The sequence below is a fragment of the Gymnodraco acuticeps genome, unplaced genomic scaffold (genome assembly GCF_902827175.1).
Source record: "Gymnodraco acuticeps unplaced genomic scaffold, fGymAcu1.1, whole genome shotgun sequence".
Lineage (NCBI taxonomy): Eukaryota > Metazoa > Chordata > Actinopteri > Perciformes > Bathydraconidae > Gymnodraco > Gymnodraco acuticeps.
Window position 1 is genome coordinate 61,965 of NW_022992130.1, and position 20,156 is coordinate 82,120.

Below are 20,156 nucleotides of genomic sequence, written 5' to 3' on the forward strand. Positions count from 1 at the left end.
TCTCCTTCTCCTAGCCTCCTCTCCTCTCCTCTCCTCTCTTCTCCTCTCCTCTCAGGGCATTAATCTCTCAGGTGGTCAGAAGCAGCGTGTGAGTTTGGCCAGGGCAGCTTACAGTCAGGCTGATATTTATTTATTAGATGATCCCTTGTCTGCTGTGGACTCTCATGTAGGAAAGCATCTCTTTCATCAAGTGATTGGACCCAATGGACTCCTAAAAGACAAGGTTTGTGCTAAGCCTACATTTATGCGTTAGTCAGTAATGAATGTTTTACCTTTATGATAACTTTTCTTTGAATTTTAGTTTAATTGAAAGGGACAATGATTTATAACATAGTTTCTAAACAGAGCGTAAAAGTGATATACTCCAACGGGTTTAAACTGTACTGTAGCTATTGATATATACAGTATATAAAGCTTTTATTATAATAAAATATACTAAAACATGTACAGTAAATGGGTTCAGCTTTGGTTTGCTTTTAGACAACACTCAACCCTTTTATATCTGGAATTAATTTGATTTCTGTTGTGTTGAGTTGACAGCCCTTCAGGGAGAAAGGTCAACTTCAATATAAGTCAAAGTAACATGTGATATATATAACATATATAGGTATTATATAAATGCGGAAGGGAATATACAGGCATTTTATAGACCATTTATTTTTCCATTTCTTTACTGTTTGAAATTAATATTGATGTCACAGTTGAGACCAAGTGTTTCTTCACTTTTACAGACTCGCATCCTGGTGACTCATGGAGTGAGCTTCCTGCCATATGTAGATGAAATAGTGGTGTTGGTGGATGGAGTGGTATCCGAGGTTGGATCCTATAAAAGCCTTCGTGCCAGCAAGGGAGCGTTTTCTGAATTTCTAGACACATATGCCAAAGAGCAAAGAAATCGGACCACTTCAGAGCCAGGTACCACTTCAGAGCCAGGTAATCACAGCCTTCTTCTAGCTGCATTTTTTATGTAAGAAAAACAAAATACTCCTATTTTGTTGTAGAATGAGCAGAGGGAGGCTCTGGGGATGGGACATTATTCAAAACAAAGAGCCATGGTTAAGAAACTGGTCTTAGGACAGCATATACAGTTGGTGTCTCTGTATTACCATTGTTTTAGCTGACAGCAAAAGTATTTAGTAAATCCACTGATACTTTGTGTAGTAACCCTGATTTTGATTTTGTTTGTTTGTTTGCGCTTTGTGTAATAAACGTTGTATGCATTTCATTTGTTCATGTCAATTATCGTAATTTGTTGTGTTTGAGTTGTTGCACAACGCTAAACAATTACTACCCGCGTTTAAATATAACCGCGGCATTGTACAATATTTTCTTACTGTACCGGAGTGAGCTATGATATACAATTATTATTATTTGTATTACATTATTACTATTGTTGGTTCGAATTAATTGTCCCCCGGTAATAACATCCAGCCCCCTGTTGTGCTGTGCATCATTGTTGATCAGTAGTGTGGGTACATATAATTGCTGTTATAAACATAATAACCTCTTCTGTGGCGTTTAGCACGAGTATCACAGTTGGTAAAATATCAGCATGTTCTATTTTAAGCCTCACTAATGACACTATGTATGCTATTGTGAACAAATGTATGTAGGTGGTTTCCAGGAGACTGTAGACGTGGAGCTCATACCTGAAACTGAAGATCTTCAACCCGACTCTCCTTTGGAGGACACCGTTTCTCTTACACTGAAGAGAGAAAACAGTATCCGCCGCAGCAAGCGCATTGGCAGGTTAGAACACCATGAAGTGCTGGGTAACAACATCGAAAAACAGTGTGTGTGAGGATTAATGTAGGGGCAGTGGGTTTCTTTTTGGGGGCAACTGACCTCTGTAACAAAACCTAATATAGCATCTCTTGCTTTCATGCACAGCATACAAGATCAACATTTTAAGCTTCTACCAACTATATTTTCATCCTGGAATATAATGTGGTCTTTTTCCATCTTTTTTCTAGTGTCAGACTAAGAAGACAAAGCTCTATAAAAGAACCAGAAGTAGCCGACAAATCAAACAAAGGCCAGAGACTAATTGAGAAGGAAACGATGGAAACAGGACAGGTAATATACGTTTTTTGTCTCGTTCTTTTTCCAACACCACTAATGGACATATTAAGAACCCTTTTTCTGAGCCTTTGTCCTCTCTTTTAACCAGGTCAAGTTCTCAGTATTCCTCCAGTACCTGCATGCCATGGGCTGGGGATATACCGTCATCGTCTTCCTGGTTTACTTATTACAGAACATTGCTTTCATTGGTCAAAACTTGTGGCTGAGTGACTGGACCAATGACGCAGTGGACTACTACAACATGACATACCCAAGTTGGAAGAGGGACACCAGGGTGGGAGTGTTTGGAGTTCTGGGAGTGGCTCAAGGTAACTGACAGTCCTGATGACACAGGCTCCGCCCTCTACTCTTTGGTAATACTTTTCACTTAGACCAGAGCTGCTGATTCCCTTATATGTCGCTGACGCACACAGTCTGGTAGGCTCGTCTTGATTGGACAGTTACCTTTATGTAATGCGAATTCTGTGCCTGCGGGTAATTGGTGAATATTATTACCCAAAGAGTCCAATAGAACTCTGTCTGTTCATATAGAACTAGGGTTACAAATTGACATAACCATCGTTAAACACATTTTCTTTATTATGCAAATATTTTCAGATCCATGTCAAATTAATTAGTGGCAGTAAAAGACTCTCCACACATTGAGTTTCTACATTTCTATCACAATGTATTCAAAGAATAGATGGGAAGTCAGTTCATTCACCTTTTAGTCTTCACTATGGAGCAAGAGCCAGGACTTTATTAGCTCAGCTTTTATGCTGAACACATGTGATATGGGGTCAATGGTAGAGATTGGACATTTGTTTTAGGACCTGTGGCTGTTTACATCATCTGACAACTCAAGAGAGTTGTATGAGAGATATGAGAAGTTAATCATTTGAGTTTGGAAATATAGTAGTGGAGCTTAACAGTTACACTACCTATTTAGCTCAACATTAATCTTAACTAAAAGCACAACATGTCCTTTTTACATTGCAGTTTGTGTACACAATAAAGAAACAAGATACAATAGGGTTATAAGTGAGCTATGGTCATGCTGATATGCCGTACTTATAACACAGACATTGGAAAACGTAAGCCTTTTGTAAGCCTTCCATCCTTTCCATGCAAATTGCCAGATTGTAGTTTAGTTTAAAGCAATTCACAGTAATTCGTCCAAAATGAAAATGTACTTTTCTTCAGAGACAGAACAGAAGAGCTTGAACTAAGAAATGCTGACAGGCATAATAATGCAGAAGTTCATTGTAATTGGGAGCTTTTTCTTCCAATAAACAACCACAGGTTGACATGTTTTGGGTCTAATATTTTGATCATTTTTATTTATAAATTATACAGTATCTTACTCTAATGTGTCACCAAACTGGCTCCCTTAGTAAACTCAGTAAACACAAGCAGGGCTTTTACATGGCACAAATGGGAATAATATATCTGATGTCATGTTTTGTTTTTTGGACACATTAAATATACACAACATAATATTACTAAATATTTTTTGACAAATTGCATTTGGATGCTTTGACACCTTGAGGAGCACAGATGTTGTCCCACCTAGCCCAGTCTCTGGATCATAGACATGCTCTGAATGTCAAATATTGCCCCTATAAGATATATTGATTTGGTTTGATTTGAACTTTCCTCTTGTCAGATGATAATATAAAACATGTTGATGTCTGATGTTCACAAAAACCGTAACTGGCTAAATGCAGGAACTTGTTTCTCTTCTGGTAGCATGGTGTCAAACTCAATATAATACATTATTCGTCTGACAGCAAGAAAACTATGTGTTTCTAAAATGTTTCTGTATTGTGATATGGATTTGTGAGGGACTGAGGTTGACCTCTTAAGTTTGAATTGTACAAATCTGTGCAAAGAGAAATAACATGCTTTCTAAAAGATTTTGACGGTTCTTTTTTTCTTTTTTTTGATGCTGCTTTCTGTTGGAGAGTGATTGCAATTGCCACCCTCTGAAGAAACAAAGGAAATAGGAAAATAGGAACATTATTTCCAAAAAATGAATTGGTCTGTAATTGTTGAAGTGCTCTCTAAGCTGCTCCAAATGTATCCAGTAGAGTGCCGCTGCTCTTGGATTTTGGTGATGAAACTTTGATTACCAATCAGATGCAGAGGCAAGAATTAAGCGTTGGATAAGATGATGTTAACACTTCAGAACTATACCTGAACTAATGTGATGCTTTATTTTGGCAACTGTGGATCTGGAGTTGGTTTTCATGTGTTTGAGGATCTCTTCTTCTGTTGCAGGCTTCTTTGTGTTCTTCAGTACGCTGCTCCTGGCCAAAGCTTCAATCTCTGCCTCACGTATCCTGCATTCGAGGCTGCTTAACAACATACTGCGAGTTCCCATGGTATTCTATGACACCACACCCATTGGAAGAGTCGTCAACCGCTTTGCAAAGGTAGGATTTATCATTTACCCTTTTTCATCGTTTTTTCATTCTCGTTCTTTTCTTTTTGTTATTCACTGAGGTTTTTCTACCTACATTTTCTAAACATTGTAATAAGTCTGCATACATGTAAAGTCATCCGAAAGCAGTTTTGCTACACAAAATGTCAATCTTCGATTCAGTATTTATGTTCATGCATAAAACAAGGACAACATTGATAAACCTGCTCATAAGATAAAATATTAAAGCCTCAAGTGTACTTGCATGTTCCCCGAACAGGAAGCATGGCAATTCCACAGGAGTTCATTATAAATTGAGGAACCAGATGAGATTAGATTGCTTTTCATCTGTTTTGGGTCACTTGAAAACACTTTAATATGTTACTTTTGATAAAGACTAACCTTTCCCTTTGCTTGTTCCAAAGGATATTTTCACAGTGGATGAAGCCATTCCACAGTCCTTCCGCTCCTGGTTAATGTGTATGCTGGGTGTGTTGGGGACACTGTTTGTCATCTGTCTGGCCACTCCTTTCTTCACCATCATCATCATTCCTCTGGCCTTGGTCTACTACTTTGTACAGGTAAGCTGAACCTGAACAGTGAACATTAAAGTGAAAATGGCTTTTTCCAATCGTAAAAAGAATCCAACTACACGTCTTCTGTTCATCTGTTTTTCCTTTCTCTTTTCACCTAGCGTTTCTATGTAGCGTCTTCAAGGCAGCTACGTCGACTGGACTCAGTGTCTCGCTCTCCTATATACTCACACTTTAGTGAGACAGTGTCAGGTTTGTCAGTGATAAGAGCCTACGGCCATCAAGAAAGATTTCTGAGCCACAACACAAAAACTATTGATGAAAACCTCAAGAGCGTCTACCCGTGGATAGTGTCAAACAGGTCAAATATTGAAGTCATCAAAAAATCAAAGCCAATATCTCACCTATGGGATTTTCAGTATGGTTTAAATGATGATATCATTATATCTCTGTGTGTGTTTCTTCACTCTGCAGATGGCTGGCCATCCGTCTGGAGTTCCTTGGGAACCTAGTGGTGTTTTTCTCCGCTCTGCTTGCAGTATTATCCAGGGACACTCTGGACAGCGGCCTGGTTGGCCTGTCTATATCCTACTCCCTTAATGTCAGTGAATTAGACTCTACTCTTACACTGCAGATGATGACTTTGATTTGAATGCCAGTAATAATTACAAGGTATTTTAATGCTAACAAATCCACATGGCCCTTCTTTCCTTACAGGTGACCCAGACCCTTAACTGGCTCGTAAGGATGACATCGGAGCTGGAAACCAATATTGTGGCCGTGGAGAGAGTGAGTGAATACACCGAGCTGGAGAACGAGGTACGTGGCATCAAGAGCTAAATCTTCGTTCACAAACCGAAAGTGTCTTCATGGCGTGTTAATATCATTGTGTTGTTAATCCTTTTATTCCATATAATCTTTCATAGCTTTGGTTAGGTATAGAGATACGACAAAACTACATTTCTCAGCCTTATAACGTCTGTTTCTTTTTTCTACAGGCTAAATGGGTAACTGACACTCGGCCTCCAGAGAAGTGGCCCGAGGCAGGAAGAGTTCAGTTTGACAACTACAAGGTCCGTTATAGACCTGGATTGGACCTGGTGCTGCATGGCATCACCTGTGACATCAACAGCATGGAGAAGGTCCGTGTCTGTGTGTGTCTGTGTGTGTGTGTGTGTGTGTGTGTGTGTGGTGTGGTGTGTGTGTGTGTGTGTGTGTGTGTGTGTGTGTGTGTGTGTGTGTGTGTGTGTGTGTGTGTGTGTGTGTGTGGTGTGTGTGTGTGTGTGTGTGTGTGTGTGTGTGTGTGTGTGTGTGTGTGTCACACTCCTGAATAGATGTTTTGGTGGGTTACTGGTAGAATTGGTGTTGGAGCTATTTATTGCTTTATATTATCAATTAGTTACACATTTACATGTATTTCTTTGGAGTTATTGTTCATTTGTAATGTATATTTAGGGTAGTTATTGTAGTTAATTCAAATAGTTTATTATGCTTTTATTTTGAAGGAGTTTTTGGCACCTATTGATCATGTACCCAGTATATTGGAGACTGTCGGTGGTGGGATCACCAGTAGGCATATGTTTTTTTACCTGAGTGGTTCAAGTAAAAGCTTTAGGAAATGCTGCAAAAGAAGAAAATGCGAAACCATTGTCCACTGTACCTTTGATGACATTAGATCATGGAAATAAAGCCTAACCAGCCCAAGATTCGCTAGCTGGTGCCTCAGCAATATATTCTATTTTAGTTTGGGCATTACAGTGGGTAAAATGCATTACAATATTATAGTGTGTGAACTATTTTTTCAGGGCAAAATATAAGAAGAATATATCAAATATGTACTCAAACAATATAAATATAATCTTGTAAACTACATGTAAACATATATGTTTAGTTAGAGTATGTAGTTGCAGTTTATATTTTTCAATCAACTGTCACATTAGACCTAGCCCTGACTACTAACTAAAAAGGACAGGTTATATTGTAGCCTCTTTGGAAAAATAGGACAAACATCTGTTTTACAAGCCTCCCATTTGTGCCTTTCATCTTGGCAAGCAATCTTGATGATTCTTTTTGGTTTGGTCTTGTCTCAGCTGCTTTTCTTAACAGTTTATTTCCCCTGGTTCTTTTTCTTCGAATGAACCTTGATCTCTCATCCTTCGGGGTTTTATTGTAGGCAGTATCAATACAGACTGCAGCACAAAGCATACACAGATAAGACTTTAAGACGTTATCCTGATTACCATTATTCCTTTATATAAATATAATTTAAAAAAAATGCTCTGTTACAATCTCACAAATAGGTGTACTGTGATTCCAATGTACAGAAGAAAAGATGTGTCGGTCTTTATGTTTTACCCTATGTGCTGTCTCTCTGCATTCAGATTGGTATAGTGGGTCGCACAGGAGCCGGGAAATCCAGCCTGACCAACTGCCTGTTTAGGATTATTGAAGCTGCTGAAGGTCGTATCCTCATTGATGGTGTGGATGTTTCCACAATAGGCCTGCATGACCTCAGAAATAGCCTAACAATCATACCACAGGTACAACACAACAACAATTCAAATTCCACAAACAGAATTGCGTTTTCAATGGTACACTAACTCATCCAACCCTGTGAGCGCAGGATCCAGTGTTGTTCTCGGGGACCCTGAGGATGAACCTGGACCCATTTGACAAATTCAGCGATGAGGCGATCTGGAAAGTGTTGGAGCTCTCCCATCTGAAGAACTATGTAGCAGGGCTGCAGGAAGGACTACAGCATGAGGTTGCAGAGGGGGGAGAGAACCTAAGGTGGGCAATGAATGTGTTACTGTTCCACATTATAAATCATTACACATACAGCAAATGAGACATTCTGTTTTTTTTGTTGCTTCAATTGAAAACATGTTTAGTTTGTGTTATAAAAATACAAACACATAAAGTCAACACACAGATAAATGATTTACAGCTTGACGTGGAGTTGATGATTGGCTGTAACATTTACATTTGTAGCTGGCAAACAACAATTCATGCTTAATAAGATGCAGACAATATATTTAATACACTTTTATTCTTTCAAATGATCTACTGTATTAAATATCCATCGCTTCTGTAATTACCCATCGCCCCTAAAGGAATCACTTATAATTTCATATAGAAACAAGTGTCTTTTTGTGGTGTATTCTCCTTTCTGGTTGAAAACATTTGATCATGTCACTCTCTTGTCAGTGTGGGGCAGAGGCAGCTGCTTTGCCTTGCTCGGGCACTGCTGAGGAAGTCCCGTATCTTGATCCTGGACGAAGCCACGGCAGCTGTTGACCTGGAGACAGACGACCTGATTCAGACTACCATCCGTCAGGAGTTTTCACACTGCACTGTCCTCACCATCGCCCACCGCCTGCAGAGCATCATGGACAGCTCCAGGTGAGTGTCTCCTAGGGTCCGGATGAGGCGTCTCTGCACTCATATCGCTCCGGTTAATGGAAACTCTCTCTTTTCCTCCACTCGTGTCTTGATTTTCACATTTAATCCACAATTGGCTTTTAAAGAATATCTATATAGTTTGTTGGTTGACTCCCAAGTATACTCCCAAAACACAACAAATGTTCTAAAGAACAAACTGAACATTATCTTTAGTGCTCTTGCAAAAAAACACAACAAAAACATAGAGCATTCATTAGTGTTTTTGATAAAGCAATCCAAGCACTTCCTCTTAGTTAGTTATATGATTTGGATGTGTTGTCTCGATTTATTTTTCTATTTTAGGCCCAAACAATGGCCTAGTCATATTCAGTATATCATTGGCCAGGTGTTCCAGCAGTTGAGGATGCATTCTCTATTGTTAAGAAAAGCCTGATGGCCACAGCTGTGAGATCCAAGTCCTCCTCTATGTGCACATATACATTATAAACAGATAAGCAGACATGAAAGTTCTGCAAGACTTCAAAGTCCCCTTGTGGCTTCGCCCAGAGAGCCTTCAGCACCATAGACTCGGGTTAGGGGTGAGAGGTTGTGTAAGAATAGGAATTATTCATTGCATTCGATAGACTGTGGAAATCAGGATATCGTATCTAAGTATTATGTAACAATACTAAATGCAGTGAAAAAAGGTTTCTTTATTGAACAGTCTGCAAAAGAGGTTGGAACTGACTTGAATTTGGACAAAATAACGTGTATAACATGGAAGTACTTGGAGTTTTTGGGCAGTGTGTATTTACCATATCGTATGCAATGAAAAAACGTTTAACATTATTATAAGCAGACATTATCCACTAGCTAGCAAGTTAACCGCTGGGGTAAGCAATTACAAATTTGAGCTGACAAATAGGGTATCTGCAAACCAAGAGTCGATAGTCAACAACACATTTAGAAAATATATTTTTTGCAATAAAGAATTCATGAAAATCAAATCATGCATGGTTTGGTCTGAAAATGCAACAGACTTGATTTACTTTATTAGCTGTACTTTGCTGTGTTCTACTGACTGACTATAATCATTATCTGAAATAATAAGCGAACCCTCTCTCCTATCCTCATTGCATTTCCTTCACATTTGAGCAGGAAGTTATTTCAAATCCTCCTCTGCCTGCTGACATGTACAACTCATTTCCAATACTGCCTGTGCTCCCCTCCCACAGAGTAATGGTGCTTGATGCCGGAAAGATTGTGGAATTTGATTCTCCGAGCAACCTGCTTGAAAAACGGGGCAATTTCTATGCCATGGTGAAGGATGCTGGAATAACGCAAGAAGACGTCACAAGTCTTTGATTTTGAAATTGGACTTTTAATGTACAGAAACTCCATTGATTTTTTTTTCAAAAGCTGGATTGTGCTTTGATATGAAGAAATATTTTACATTTGTATTTAAAGGAAACAATAGAAATAAATCATATACTGTATGTAAATAATTGTATATGACAAAATAAATATTCTCTCACATAACGGGTAATTGTTTTTGATAAGTAAAACCACTTCAGTTGTTTAACCTCTGTGTCATTTGAACACTGTTTAACGGGTCTTTACAGTTATAGATCTACATGATGTTTAATACACTTATATGCACTATAGGTGAGAGTAAGATGAGAAGATTGATACTCGCATGTTAAATGAATACATGTGTAAGCCTATACATTGTGGTTTTCTTTTCATCTGGATTCTTTCTTTTGCCTGCTAACAAATGAGTTGTTTTCAACAAAAATAACTACCACCTGGCTGTAGGTTTATTTTTAGTTGATAGGAATAAGGGTTCAATTTGAAATCTCATCTGATTCTCTCTCATCTGAGATAAATCATTACACAAAATACATTAAAAAAATTATTTAATAATGGTCAAATATGGCAACCACAATGTCTGTTATTTAAACGTATGTTTGTTTGTGTGTCTGTATTTGTAATGCCTACTATTTATTGACATAGATCTTTTCACACCCTCCTCCCATTTAGGGGCATACAACAAAACCCACAAGGTAAATACGAATTGTCTTACAATGGTTCTTTGTTAAGGCTTACATGTGTCTCAAGAGAATATATGTATGTCTCAAGACTGTCCTTCTAAGGGACAAAAACTAGAATGTGTATGTTTCTGTATTGCAACTGTGTATGTGATGCACCTCTATTTCCTTAAATAGTCTAGTGAAGAACAGGTGCGAAAGTGCGCTGGTAATTATACGCATGAAAACATCCAGAAATGTTCTCTGTGAATCAACAATGCTGGTGGGGGAAACAAGTCGTTCTCTGGAATATCTTGGTTAATAATAAAAAAAAATCTACACAAGCTATTAGACTGTCTTGCCTGTTTAAGCAGCAACTTTGAATCAGCCAACCATTTGACTCCATCGATTGTGGAGAGAGAGGGAATTGGATGGAGCGAGGGAGAGAAGGTGAGGGAGAGAGAGTTACAGAGAGAAAGTGATATTGTCAAAGGGAAGGAGGGAGATGAACACATCAGGGGGTTTTCTGTATGTGAGAAGAGCTGACGGGCTTCATCCTGCAATATCGACTGAAGGTAAGTCTTGATTTTTATTTATCCAATACACCTTTGAATGGTTTATTAAACTTTACATCAACGCCTCTAGAAAATCTATTTTTTGTGTACAACTGGTTATATTTGCAGCGTAACAGGTAGGATAGTGTGCGCTCAGATGTGAATCAGACTCCTGTTTAGGTTGATGAAATCCTTGAGGGATGAATATATTTGCAGGCAATACCATGCACACTGTATGCCTTTCCCTCTCATAATGTTTGCCTTGATATTAACTTTCCCTCTAGATTTCATTCATGTAGTGACATCATTTGGTCTGAAAATGCAACAGGTGTCGCATGATTCAGGATGGCTGATCTTCTTTTGGTATTTTTGTATGCACATGAATGTCATGTCGATCTCTTTCACTTAATATGCATTTGGCTATTATTATTTAACTAAGATTGATTTGCTTTGTGTCAATTACCTTTTTTAGATTTAGATGTGCTTACTTTAGGATTTGGGTAAATCTACATTACATTATTTTGTATCCAAGGCTTAAAATCACTGCATGTGTATTGTATAGCAGTGTGTAATGTGCACTTTATCAAGCTTTTTATTATTATTATTATACATTTACAATTTTATTTGCATTTTAGAAACATAGTACACCAACAAGGGGTGAATTAGAATAGTTAATTCTTAAATGTGTCCCTTCTTCTTCTCTTCTCTCAAAGCTTATCCTTGATAAGAGCCCTCTTAAAATGAATAAGATGGTTTGAGAGAGCAACCGGAAAATCAGCCGGTTGAATATTTAAAAAAGCAGATATTGCAGCACTAATCTAAAAGCCTACTCATTAAAAACAATAACCTCCATCCGGAATAATGCCTGCTAATTGAAGCACTATTGTCACTTTCATACATAATAATCTATTTCTCTTTAACATCTTTCTCCAACAGCTGCATCACCATGAACCTCTCAGATCACATTTCGTCCCTCTTCAGCTGCAATGTCAGCCACGGCGAGCCGCCACAGCTATATATTAGTGTCACCAAAAGGGAGCCGCTGACAATTGCTGTCCCCATGACCATCTTCTACAGCATTATCTTCTTCTTTGGAGTAAGAACAGTCAATATACTCGGCTTACTTCACACACAATCAAATGTTACCTTCTGAATAACATCACAAAGTGTGTTGATAAAATACAGCACTAAGCTAAATTGCAATTCATAGTTTAATTGATGCTGAAAACAAACCAAGGTTCTGTTTTAGGTCCATTATTATTCTCCATCTATATCAACAAAAGGTTTAGGTCAAAATGTGGATGGAGCAACTTTACATTTTTATGCTGATGATACCGTGATGTATTGTGCAGGTCCCTCCATTAAGGAGGCTGTTGTTAAATTGCAGGCAGCTTTTTATATTATTCAGACTCAGCTCGCTGAGCTTAAGCTTCTTTTAAATGTTGATAAAACCAAGGTAATGCTCTTTTCAAAAGCCAAAAATACACCGGAGACCACTTTGGATATTGTTACTACGCAAGGACAAGTACTTGAAGTGGTTGCCTGTTATAAATACCTTGGTATCTGGCTTGATAATTACCTCCGTTTTAAACTTCAGGTCAATAATCTGCTTAGAAAGCTAAGGGTGAAGCTAGGTTTCTTTTACAGGAACAAGTCCTGTTTCTCGCTTGAGTCCAGGAAAAGGCTAGTTACTGTGACCTTTTTACCTGTGCTGGACTATGGTAATCTGATCTATCTCAATGCGCTATCAAATCTCAGTGCGCACTGAGATTTGTTACTAACTGTAAAGTATTAACCCATCACTGTACCCTGTATGCAAGGGAAGGTTTGCCTTCACCCTTCACTTACTGTACGGAGGCTCAGTCACTGGTACATGTTCATCTACAAAGCCATGTTAGGCAGGGTCGGCGTCATGGGGGGTCATTCGCGGGCCATGCCCCCCCAAATGAGTCACTGTGCCCCCCCAACGCAGGGTGGGCAAGCCTTATTGCCACTTTGCCGTTTTTTTTTTTTTAATCATATAAGTTAAAACGTTTCCACCAAAAGTTTTTTGTGTGAAATACATCAGAAATAAAGAATACACATTTGTATTCTTTATTTATTCTTTATATAAAACACAGCCTGAGGTGTGCTCACTGCTGCTCTCTGATTGGTGTGTTGCTTGACCAATGACCCCGACTTTTGTTTTGTTATCATTACGTGGCTGTGTGTTTAGATGAAAGCCCAGTGGCGATCTGTCCATCTGTTACACAGATTATACAGTAAAGCCATCGAAAATAATATGATATACAGTACAGTATACAAGTACATGGGTCTCTGTGTTTCATTCAAGCTCGGCTCTCTGTGTGTGGCACGAGCGCATTTTGTCAGTGCGCGAGCGGTAACGTGGAATATTGTTGTTAGCATCTGGTTAGCTAGCTATGCTAACGGATATAAAGAGCTGTTTCTACACCAAGGTGGAGGAGAGTCCTCTCCTGTCAGACTGAGAGGATCTTATAACGTCAGCTCAGTGAGGTAAGGACTCTCAGTGTTTAGATAGTTCACTTTAGTGTAAGTTATCTCAGTGGGTCTCAAACGGTTTGGTGACCATTTATGTAAACAAGTATTTGCGAGGAATAGGCTACCTTTATATGATCATTATAGTCATTAAAGAATAAGAGAATAAATGAAAAAACGGGTATGAAATACTATAGGACAGTAACACAAGAATACAGTTGAAAGGGAAGTGATTAGTAAAATATCCATAAAGAAAAAGTAAATCTGTGTACAGTTCTGTTTCATATGGATGTTGAGAGATGTATCCATAGATCTTCATGTTGCTCTCAAAGTGCACCAGATTGATGCTTTTAACTTCAATATTTTAAAAATAATCTTCCCGGGGGAGCATGCCCCCGGACCCTCCTAGAGGAGGTTAGGTCCACCCCCCACCTAAAACATGTTCACATGGATAGGATACTAAATACTAAACACTTTTTATATGGTGGCCTATGTCCATATGTTTCTGTTTTGGTGGTCGTGCCACAACCGTGCATGTATGCACAGGTCATAGGTGCGCTATACAATAGCACTACACCCTGCAATGTGTGTGAAAGACAATAAACTTTACAGCATGTTTTTTTTAATTGAAGTTGCGTTGGTGTTTGTGTGTTGGTTGTTGACGGCAGTATGTGCCCCCCCTTGGTAAATGATTTCCCCCCCATTTGATTTGTTCTAGAGCCGACCCTGATGTTAGGTAAACGACCATCTTACATCTGCTCTCTGATCACACGGCAAATTGAAAGTAGCTATTGCCTGAGATCTCATGCTGTGGTTTTGTTAAATGTGCCAAGTGCTAGGACTGTCTTAGGGACGAAAGCTTTTAGGTGTGCAGCTCCTCTAACTTGGAACAGTCTGCAAAAAGAATGGAAACTGGGCAATTTGGTTCCACTAAATGTTTTTAAAGCTCGGATAGATGCTATGCAATCTGATACTGTTGGTACCTGTAAATGTCGTATGTAAATTGTAAATCCCTGTATCTATGTTGTATGATGTCCTTTTTGTTTTTCTGTTGTTTTATGTCATCATGTGGAACCTACTTGCACCAGGTCTCTCTTGAAAAAGAGATTGTTGATCTCAATGGGATTCACCTGGTTAAATAAAGGTTTGAAATGAAACACTACTTGTTTTTTTTCTCGCTTTAGACCACTAAATGCTGTCCCCCTACCACTTAACAGCTGGCATTCAATGGTGTGAGCATCCTGACCCTCCTAATGGATCCTCACATGAGAGTCCGTGCCATTCGTTTCTACCTTATCAGCCTCGTCATATCAGGTATGCTGCTATCATACACCTCATGGTAGACTGCTTCATGACAATATTGAACTAATATCTTTCAAAAACTGCCAGCTTGAATTTGCATGCAGAGTCTTTGGCCAAATTATAACTTAAAGGTGGGGTAGGTAAGTTTGAGAAACCGGCTCGAGATACACTTTTTGTTATATTCCATGGAATGCTCTTAACATCCCGATAGCAATAAATATCTTAAGTGCTTTGACAAAAAATACATAAAAAAATTTCATCTGTGGAAGCCGTAATACTGTAAAAGCACGTCCAATCCGTTTAGCCGGGCCGGCTAAACGGATTGGTTTGCCGCCCTGTCTGTCAGCCTTCCATCTCGTGCACGCACAAATGTATCTCGTGCCCTCATTGGGCGTGCATTGCAGCAGTACTTCAATGACTCGCCAGCAACAGGCAGCCACTTTCACCAGTCTGCTGACGTCATGTGCGCGTTCATGTGTGTTGGAGGAGGTGCTCTGTAAGGAAGGGGCGGATTCTTTTCGGCTGTGTACTTTCAAATTTTAGTGCACTCGAGCCGGTTTCTGAAACTTACCTACCCCACCTTTAATGAAACAATTTGAAATGTCACGTTTGAATACACAAATTTGAAATGTTTTAAAGTTGTGACACTTATATGTTAATGATGAATGTGAAGCTGACCGTTGAGCGGCCCAGAGCAAGCAAGGAGGCAGAGGCAGAACGTCCAAAAATATAACCCGACGTGGGCATTTATTAAAATAATGTGCACAAAGTTCACAGCCTCAATCCTGCTGTTCTCCTTGCACACATCCTGCCGCCACCAGGATCTCACACACACTACCAGCCTCTCAATCAGACAGGGAACAGAGCCTAAATACACACACTCAAATCAGCACAACAAGACACAGGTGAGGGGGGAGGAGACAACACAGGACACCAGGTGCACACAATCATCAGCCACAGACCTCAACTGTACTGTGCAATCACGCTAATAAAGTGCCATATTACCCGGCCTGAAGCAGTCAGTCCATAGTGACGAAAACCTTCGTCACATTTCCTTCCCCCTCTCCCCAGGAAGCACAGTGTCCCCACAGTCTCGGCTTCGGGACAACCAGTCAGCCACCCGGTCTCAACGCCGCCTCCTCCGCCACCTCCAGCGGGGCCAGCGAAGCCGCTGTCAACCATGTCGTGACGCCACCCATCCGGAAGCTGTCCTGTCCTGTTGCAATGCGTTGGTCTGCCTCCAGCACGACCCAGGCTCTGTCGACTCCTCGTGGGTCCGGGTCCGCCTCCTACTGCTTGTCTCTCGTCTCCTGCTGCCTCAACAGCCGTGGCCCCCTGGTCCGTTCCAGGCATAGCCACCCCCAGCCGCGGTTCCTCTCTTTGGTCCCTCTTCTTTCCTCTCGTAATTTTCATCTCCTTACTTGGTCAAATCCCACTTCTGACACCAATTGTGAAGCTGACCGTTGAGCGGCCCAGACCAAGCAAGGAGGCAGAGGCAGAACGTCCAAAAATATAACCCGACGTGTAGTGATGTTACGTATTGCGCCGAGGCTTCGGAGCGTGTGTCGAGTAATCTCCGAAGCTTTTTGTGAAGCATGTATCGAGGCTTGTATCGTTTTGGGCCAGTGACGTCATCGATGACAAACGAAGCCTCGCTGCCTGTCGATACCACGTGACTGCTTCAGAAAGCGATTCAGATCGGTTGAACCACAACGCTCATAATACCCATGGATGTATAATAAGAACCATATTACCCCTCCTGTACCCGGGCCCGGTGACACGATGGAATCAAGAGAGCTCAGACCCTCACTTATAGAGGTCGGAACATGTCATAAGTATAAATAGATACAAGCATAAATAAATGTAGGAATAAAAACATCATTAAATACAGGAATACATATCTTGCAGTGTTTTCAGGGAGCTTTAGTGTGTGTGCTGTGGCTCAGCTGGAAAGCAGTTGACTCATGACCGCAAGGTCCCTGGTTCAACGACTGAACAATACGTATTTGTTGTTGTTTATAAAAGCTACAGCTAAATGAGAATGTAGTTAATAAATGTATTCTTTGATATGGTTTAGCCTTTCTCAGGCTACAACATGGTTAAGTTTATGAATATTATTAAGAAATACAAATCCCTCTTTGCAATGTTTACCAGCCTCCTTAGGCTTTTCAATCACAATCATTCAACTGGAATAAATACAATATTGTTAACATGAAAATATGATTTAATGTTCGTTGTTTAGAGTTATTCTAAGGCTTTACTCAATGGGAACTCGGTATGAGATGATGGAGCACACTGTTGAGATGTCCAATCTGCCTGTTTTACACACTTTGACCAACAGGGGGGTTTGTGTTCAAATGAAGCCCATGATGAAGCCTCATGAGATGAACCCTTTTGCGAACCAATTGGCTGGAAAGCTTCAAAGCTTCATAAGGCTTCATCTCGCCATCACTACCGACGTGGGCATTTATTAAAATAATGTGCACAAAGTTCACAGCCTCAATCCTGCTGTTCTCCTTGCACACATCCTGCCGCCACCAGGATCTCACACACACTACCAGCCTCTCAATCAGACAGGGAACAGAGCCTAAATACACACACTCATATCAGCACAACAAGACACAGGTGAGGGGGGAGGAGACAACACAGGACACCAGGTGCACATAATCATCAGCCACAGACCTCAACTGTACTGTGCAATCACGCTAATAAAGTGCCATATTACCCGGCCTGAAGCCGTCAGTCCATAGTGACGAAAACCTTCGTCACAATGAAATTCAATGTATTGTATTGGAAATGTCATTTTCTTCGATTTAATTGCCAAATTAAATTATGTGAATATAACATGAAAATTAAATTGAAATGCCTTTTGCATTTAATTATACACATAATGTTTTAGCCATGTTAATTGTCCTGTGGGGGACGTTGAGTGAAACAATCACATTCATCCACAGGCCAAGTAAAGTGCTTCTATGTTTCACATTCCGTTTTATTATAATTATGGCAAGGTTGTAGACTGAATATAATTTAGCCATCAATTTAATTTGGGCATGGACTAATGTTTTTTAAACCTAAAACGAATTAATATCGTACATAAAGTGCTCACATTTAGGACTAACAAAATTAATTGAATGTTGTCAGTCCTGCATTTCAGTAATTCCTTTTAACATCACAACTTTGGTTTATTGCCGTCTTCAAGAAACTATCATCGATGTGAAAACCTTAAATGACTTTCTTTTTACATTTTAGACATTCTTCAGCTGTTGACCATCCCTATCACTCTGTATCGGTACTACTGGGAGAACTACCCATGGCGCCTGGGCTCGACAGTGTGCAAAGTCTACTTCATGATCCGCCAAGTGTACTGTGCCACCACAAGCGGGGTTATCATGATCTTCGCCATAGAGCGCTATGCAGCCATTTGCCACACCATGTGGGCCGTCTCTAACAAGAAGGTTGATAACCTTTCACTTTTCAAACATTACAGAAAAGCAAAAAAAGCTAAGGATCATTAGGATGGTGTCTATTTAACCAACATGATTTGAACACATTTTATTTTCTCGCTTCTCCTTTCTTTCCAACAGAAGTCTCGGCTGCCATGCCTTCTTTCAGTATGGATAATTTCTCTGGTCTCAGCCGTTCCCTTTGCTCTGGTCTATGACCAGGCTCGTGCCTGCATCTTGGACTACACTGCCGCCACGCGAGAAGAGGCCATCCATGTGTCCACTATGTGTGAGATGATCGAGCCTGATCCTGCATACATCTACAAAGGAGCTTTACTTCTGAGAGCAGTAATCTTCTTTCTGGTAAGTCAATGCTGTACAATATGCTTGTTTATCTACTAACCACAGGCACTTATCATTGCAAACCTCCAACTCCAGATCCCACTGGTCTCCATCTGTACTCTTTATCTGTTAATCCTGCTCTATCTGAGGCGGAACGGACTTCAGAGGAGAAACATGGGTCTCACTCGGCCAGTTCCAGAAGGAAGACGAGACATCCAGTGCCATCAGAATGGAAAGCTACTTTTGAATGAGAAGAGGGCTCTAAAACTAATGGGTGAGCCATTGAACATGATTACATCTTGTTATCTATCTCCCTAGTGCTTGATTTGAGTGCTTGTTCCTTAATGACTTGTGCTCTTGGTTACTAACCGGACAATAAATGAACTGAACATAACTCTGCATTGGTTTCAGTTGACTTGGGTTCACTTTTCTTGACAAAAACAACACTTTTTCATTTAAGATGAGATCAAAACTACCATCCTGAAGTTTCGCAACCAATAATAAACATACAGTATGACACTGTGACCCTAGAGACATTTAGATTGTGTCTGCTTTTCCTGGACAGTCAGATAGCACCAGAGATGCTGGACTAGATGTGCAGTGTTGTTGATATCAGCTTGAAGTTACCTAAAGATAAAGATGTTTATACATGTCATGAACTGTCTACGGTATGTTTTTGATATTCTGCATTTTGCCAAAATATTATATTAAATAGTAATGAATTGCAATATTATTTGAATGTCCTTCAAGCTGAGCAATTGTGCCTTCTTTTTTCTTCCAGGTGCAGTTGTGGTGGCCTTTTTTGTTTGCAACTTTCCGGACATTGCCTCGTCGCTGATGCAGGTCTACATAGTCGTGTGGACGGAAACTGTTCATTCTGTCTACACAATCTTGAAAACGTACTTGTCGCTTCCACTGTGGTATATAAACGGTACTCTGGACCCGCTGCTGTTCTGTATTTCCTCCCACACATTTCGCAGGGCCTGCTGGAGAACATTGGGTAGGCTCGGGCCTCGCTGCTACTTTAAGTATGGAAGTTTTTTTGGGCGGCGGCAAAGAAGTTCGAGTGAAGAAGCAAGCACTACAGCCAGAGAGAGGATGGATGCTAAAAGCCGTAGAGAGAAGATGGACAAAAAGACAGTTACAGTCACTTACAAATCAGTTCAGAGGAACGGCCCCATTCAACCAGAGCTGCAACAACAAGCACTCTGAACCATTGTATTTTTCACGCTACGAAAAATAAATGAATCATTTTAGAATACTAAAGATAAATATGTAAGTTGTTACGGGTCCCAAAAGCTTGGGTACCACAGCAACAATAAATAAATCTGTAGAAAACAGAAAAGTGCAGCAGCATGAAATAGACACAGGATCCGGTTGATCATCTGGATTGCTTCTTATTCAAAATTCAAAGTACACATACAGTTGCATACAAATAGCTGTACTTAACAAACATATCACATTTCTCTATTTAAGTTATCCGTCTATGTCACAGTCAATTACTGTATCTCAAGTGCAACATCATTCCCAACTTAAACATGTATCATTCACTAGTAGGCTATGTGACACAGTTTTATACTTCTCAAAATATTCTG

General features: G+C 39.9%; 2 protein-coding genes across 2 annotated transcripts in view; both read left to right on the plus strand.

Annotated features, from left to right (window-relative positions):
* Positions 1–10,768, plus strand: part of abcc2 (ATP-binding cassette, sub-family C (CFTR/MRP), member 2) — a 20,810-nt gene extending 10,042 nt beyond the window's left edge. Inside the window, exons 18-32 of the mRNA XM_034203778.1 lie at positions 15–223; positions 732–933; positions 1,614–1,749; positions 1,974–2,076; positions 2,171–2,390; positions 4,342–4,496; positions 4,909–5,064; positions 5,178–5,377; positions 5,491–5,617; positions 5,734–5,835; positions 6,015–6,158; positions 7,398–7,556; positions 7,640–7,806; positions 8,224–8,418; positions 9,633–10,768. Coding sequence (XP_034059669.1) covers positions 15–223; positions 732–933; positions 1,614–1,749; positions 1,974–2,076; positions 2,171–2,390; positions 4,342–4,496; positions 4,909–5,064; positions 5,178–5,377; positions 5,491–5,617; positions 5,734–5,835; positions 6,015–6,158; positions 7,398–7,556; positions 7,640–7,806; positions 8,224–8,418; positions 9,633–9,762 — 2,405 coding nt within the window. The 3' untranslated portion in view covers positions 9,763–10,768. The remainder of the gene's footprint in view (positions 1–14; positions 224–731; positions 934–1,613; positions 1,750–1,973; positions 2,077–2,170; positions 2,391–4,341; positions 4,497–4,908; positions 5,065–5,177; positions 5,378–5,490; positions 5,618–5,733; positions 5,836–6,014; positions 6,159–7,397; positions 7,557–7,639; positions 7,807–8,223; positions 8,419–9,632) is intronic.
* Positions 10,769–11,924: 1,156 nt separating this feature from the next.
* Positions 11,925–19,773, plus strand: LOC117538174 (pyrokinin-1 receptor-like). The gene is made up of 6 exons (XM_034203732.1): positions 11,925–12,074; positions 14,692–14,788; positions 18,026–18,231; positions 18,361–18,582; positions 18,658–18,835; positions 19,343–19,773. Exons 1-6 carry the CDS (start codon positions 11,925–11,927, stop codon positions 19,771–19,773), a joined length of 1,284 nt encoding a protein of 427 aa, XP_034059623.1.
* The last annotated feature ends 383 nt before the right edge of the window (positions 19,774–20,156 follow it).

What these genes read in the sequence shown, in the direction of transcription:
- LOC117538174 (XM_034203732.1), top strand. Translation starts at nt 11,925, where the DNA reads ATGAACCTCTCAGATCACATTTCGTCCCTCTTCAGCTGCAATGTCAGC. An exon ending in TATCAGCCTCGTCATATCAG is followed by an intron (nt 14,789 to 18,025) that starts GTATGCTGCTAT and finishes TTTACATTTTAG; the next exon opens with ACATTCTTCAGCTGTTGACC. An exon ending in GGGCCGTCTCTAACAAGAAG is followed by an intron (nt 18,232 to 18,360) that starts GTTGATAACCTT and finishes TCTTTCCAACAG; the next exon opens with AAGTCTCGGCTGCCATGCCT.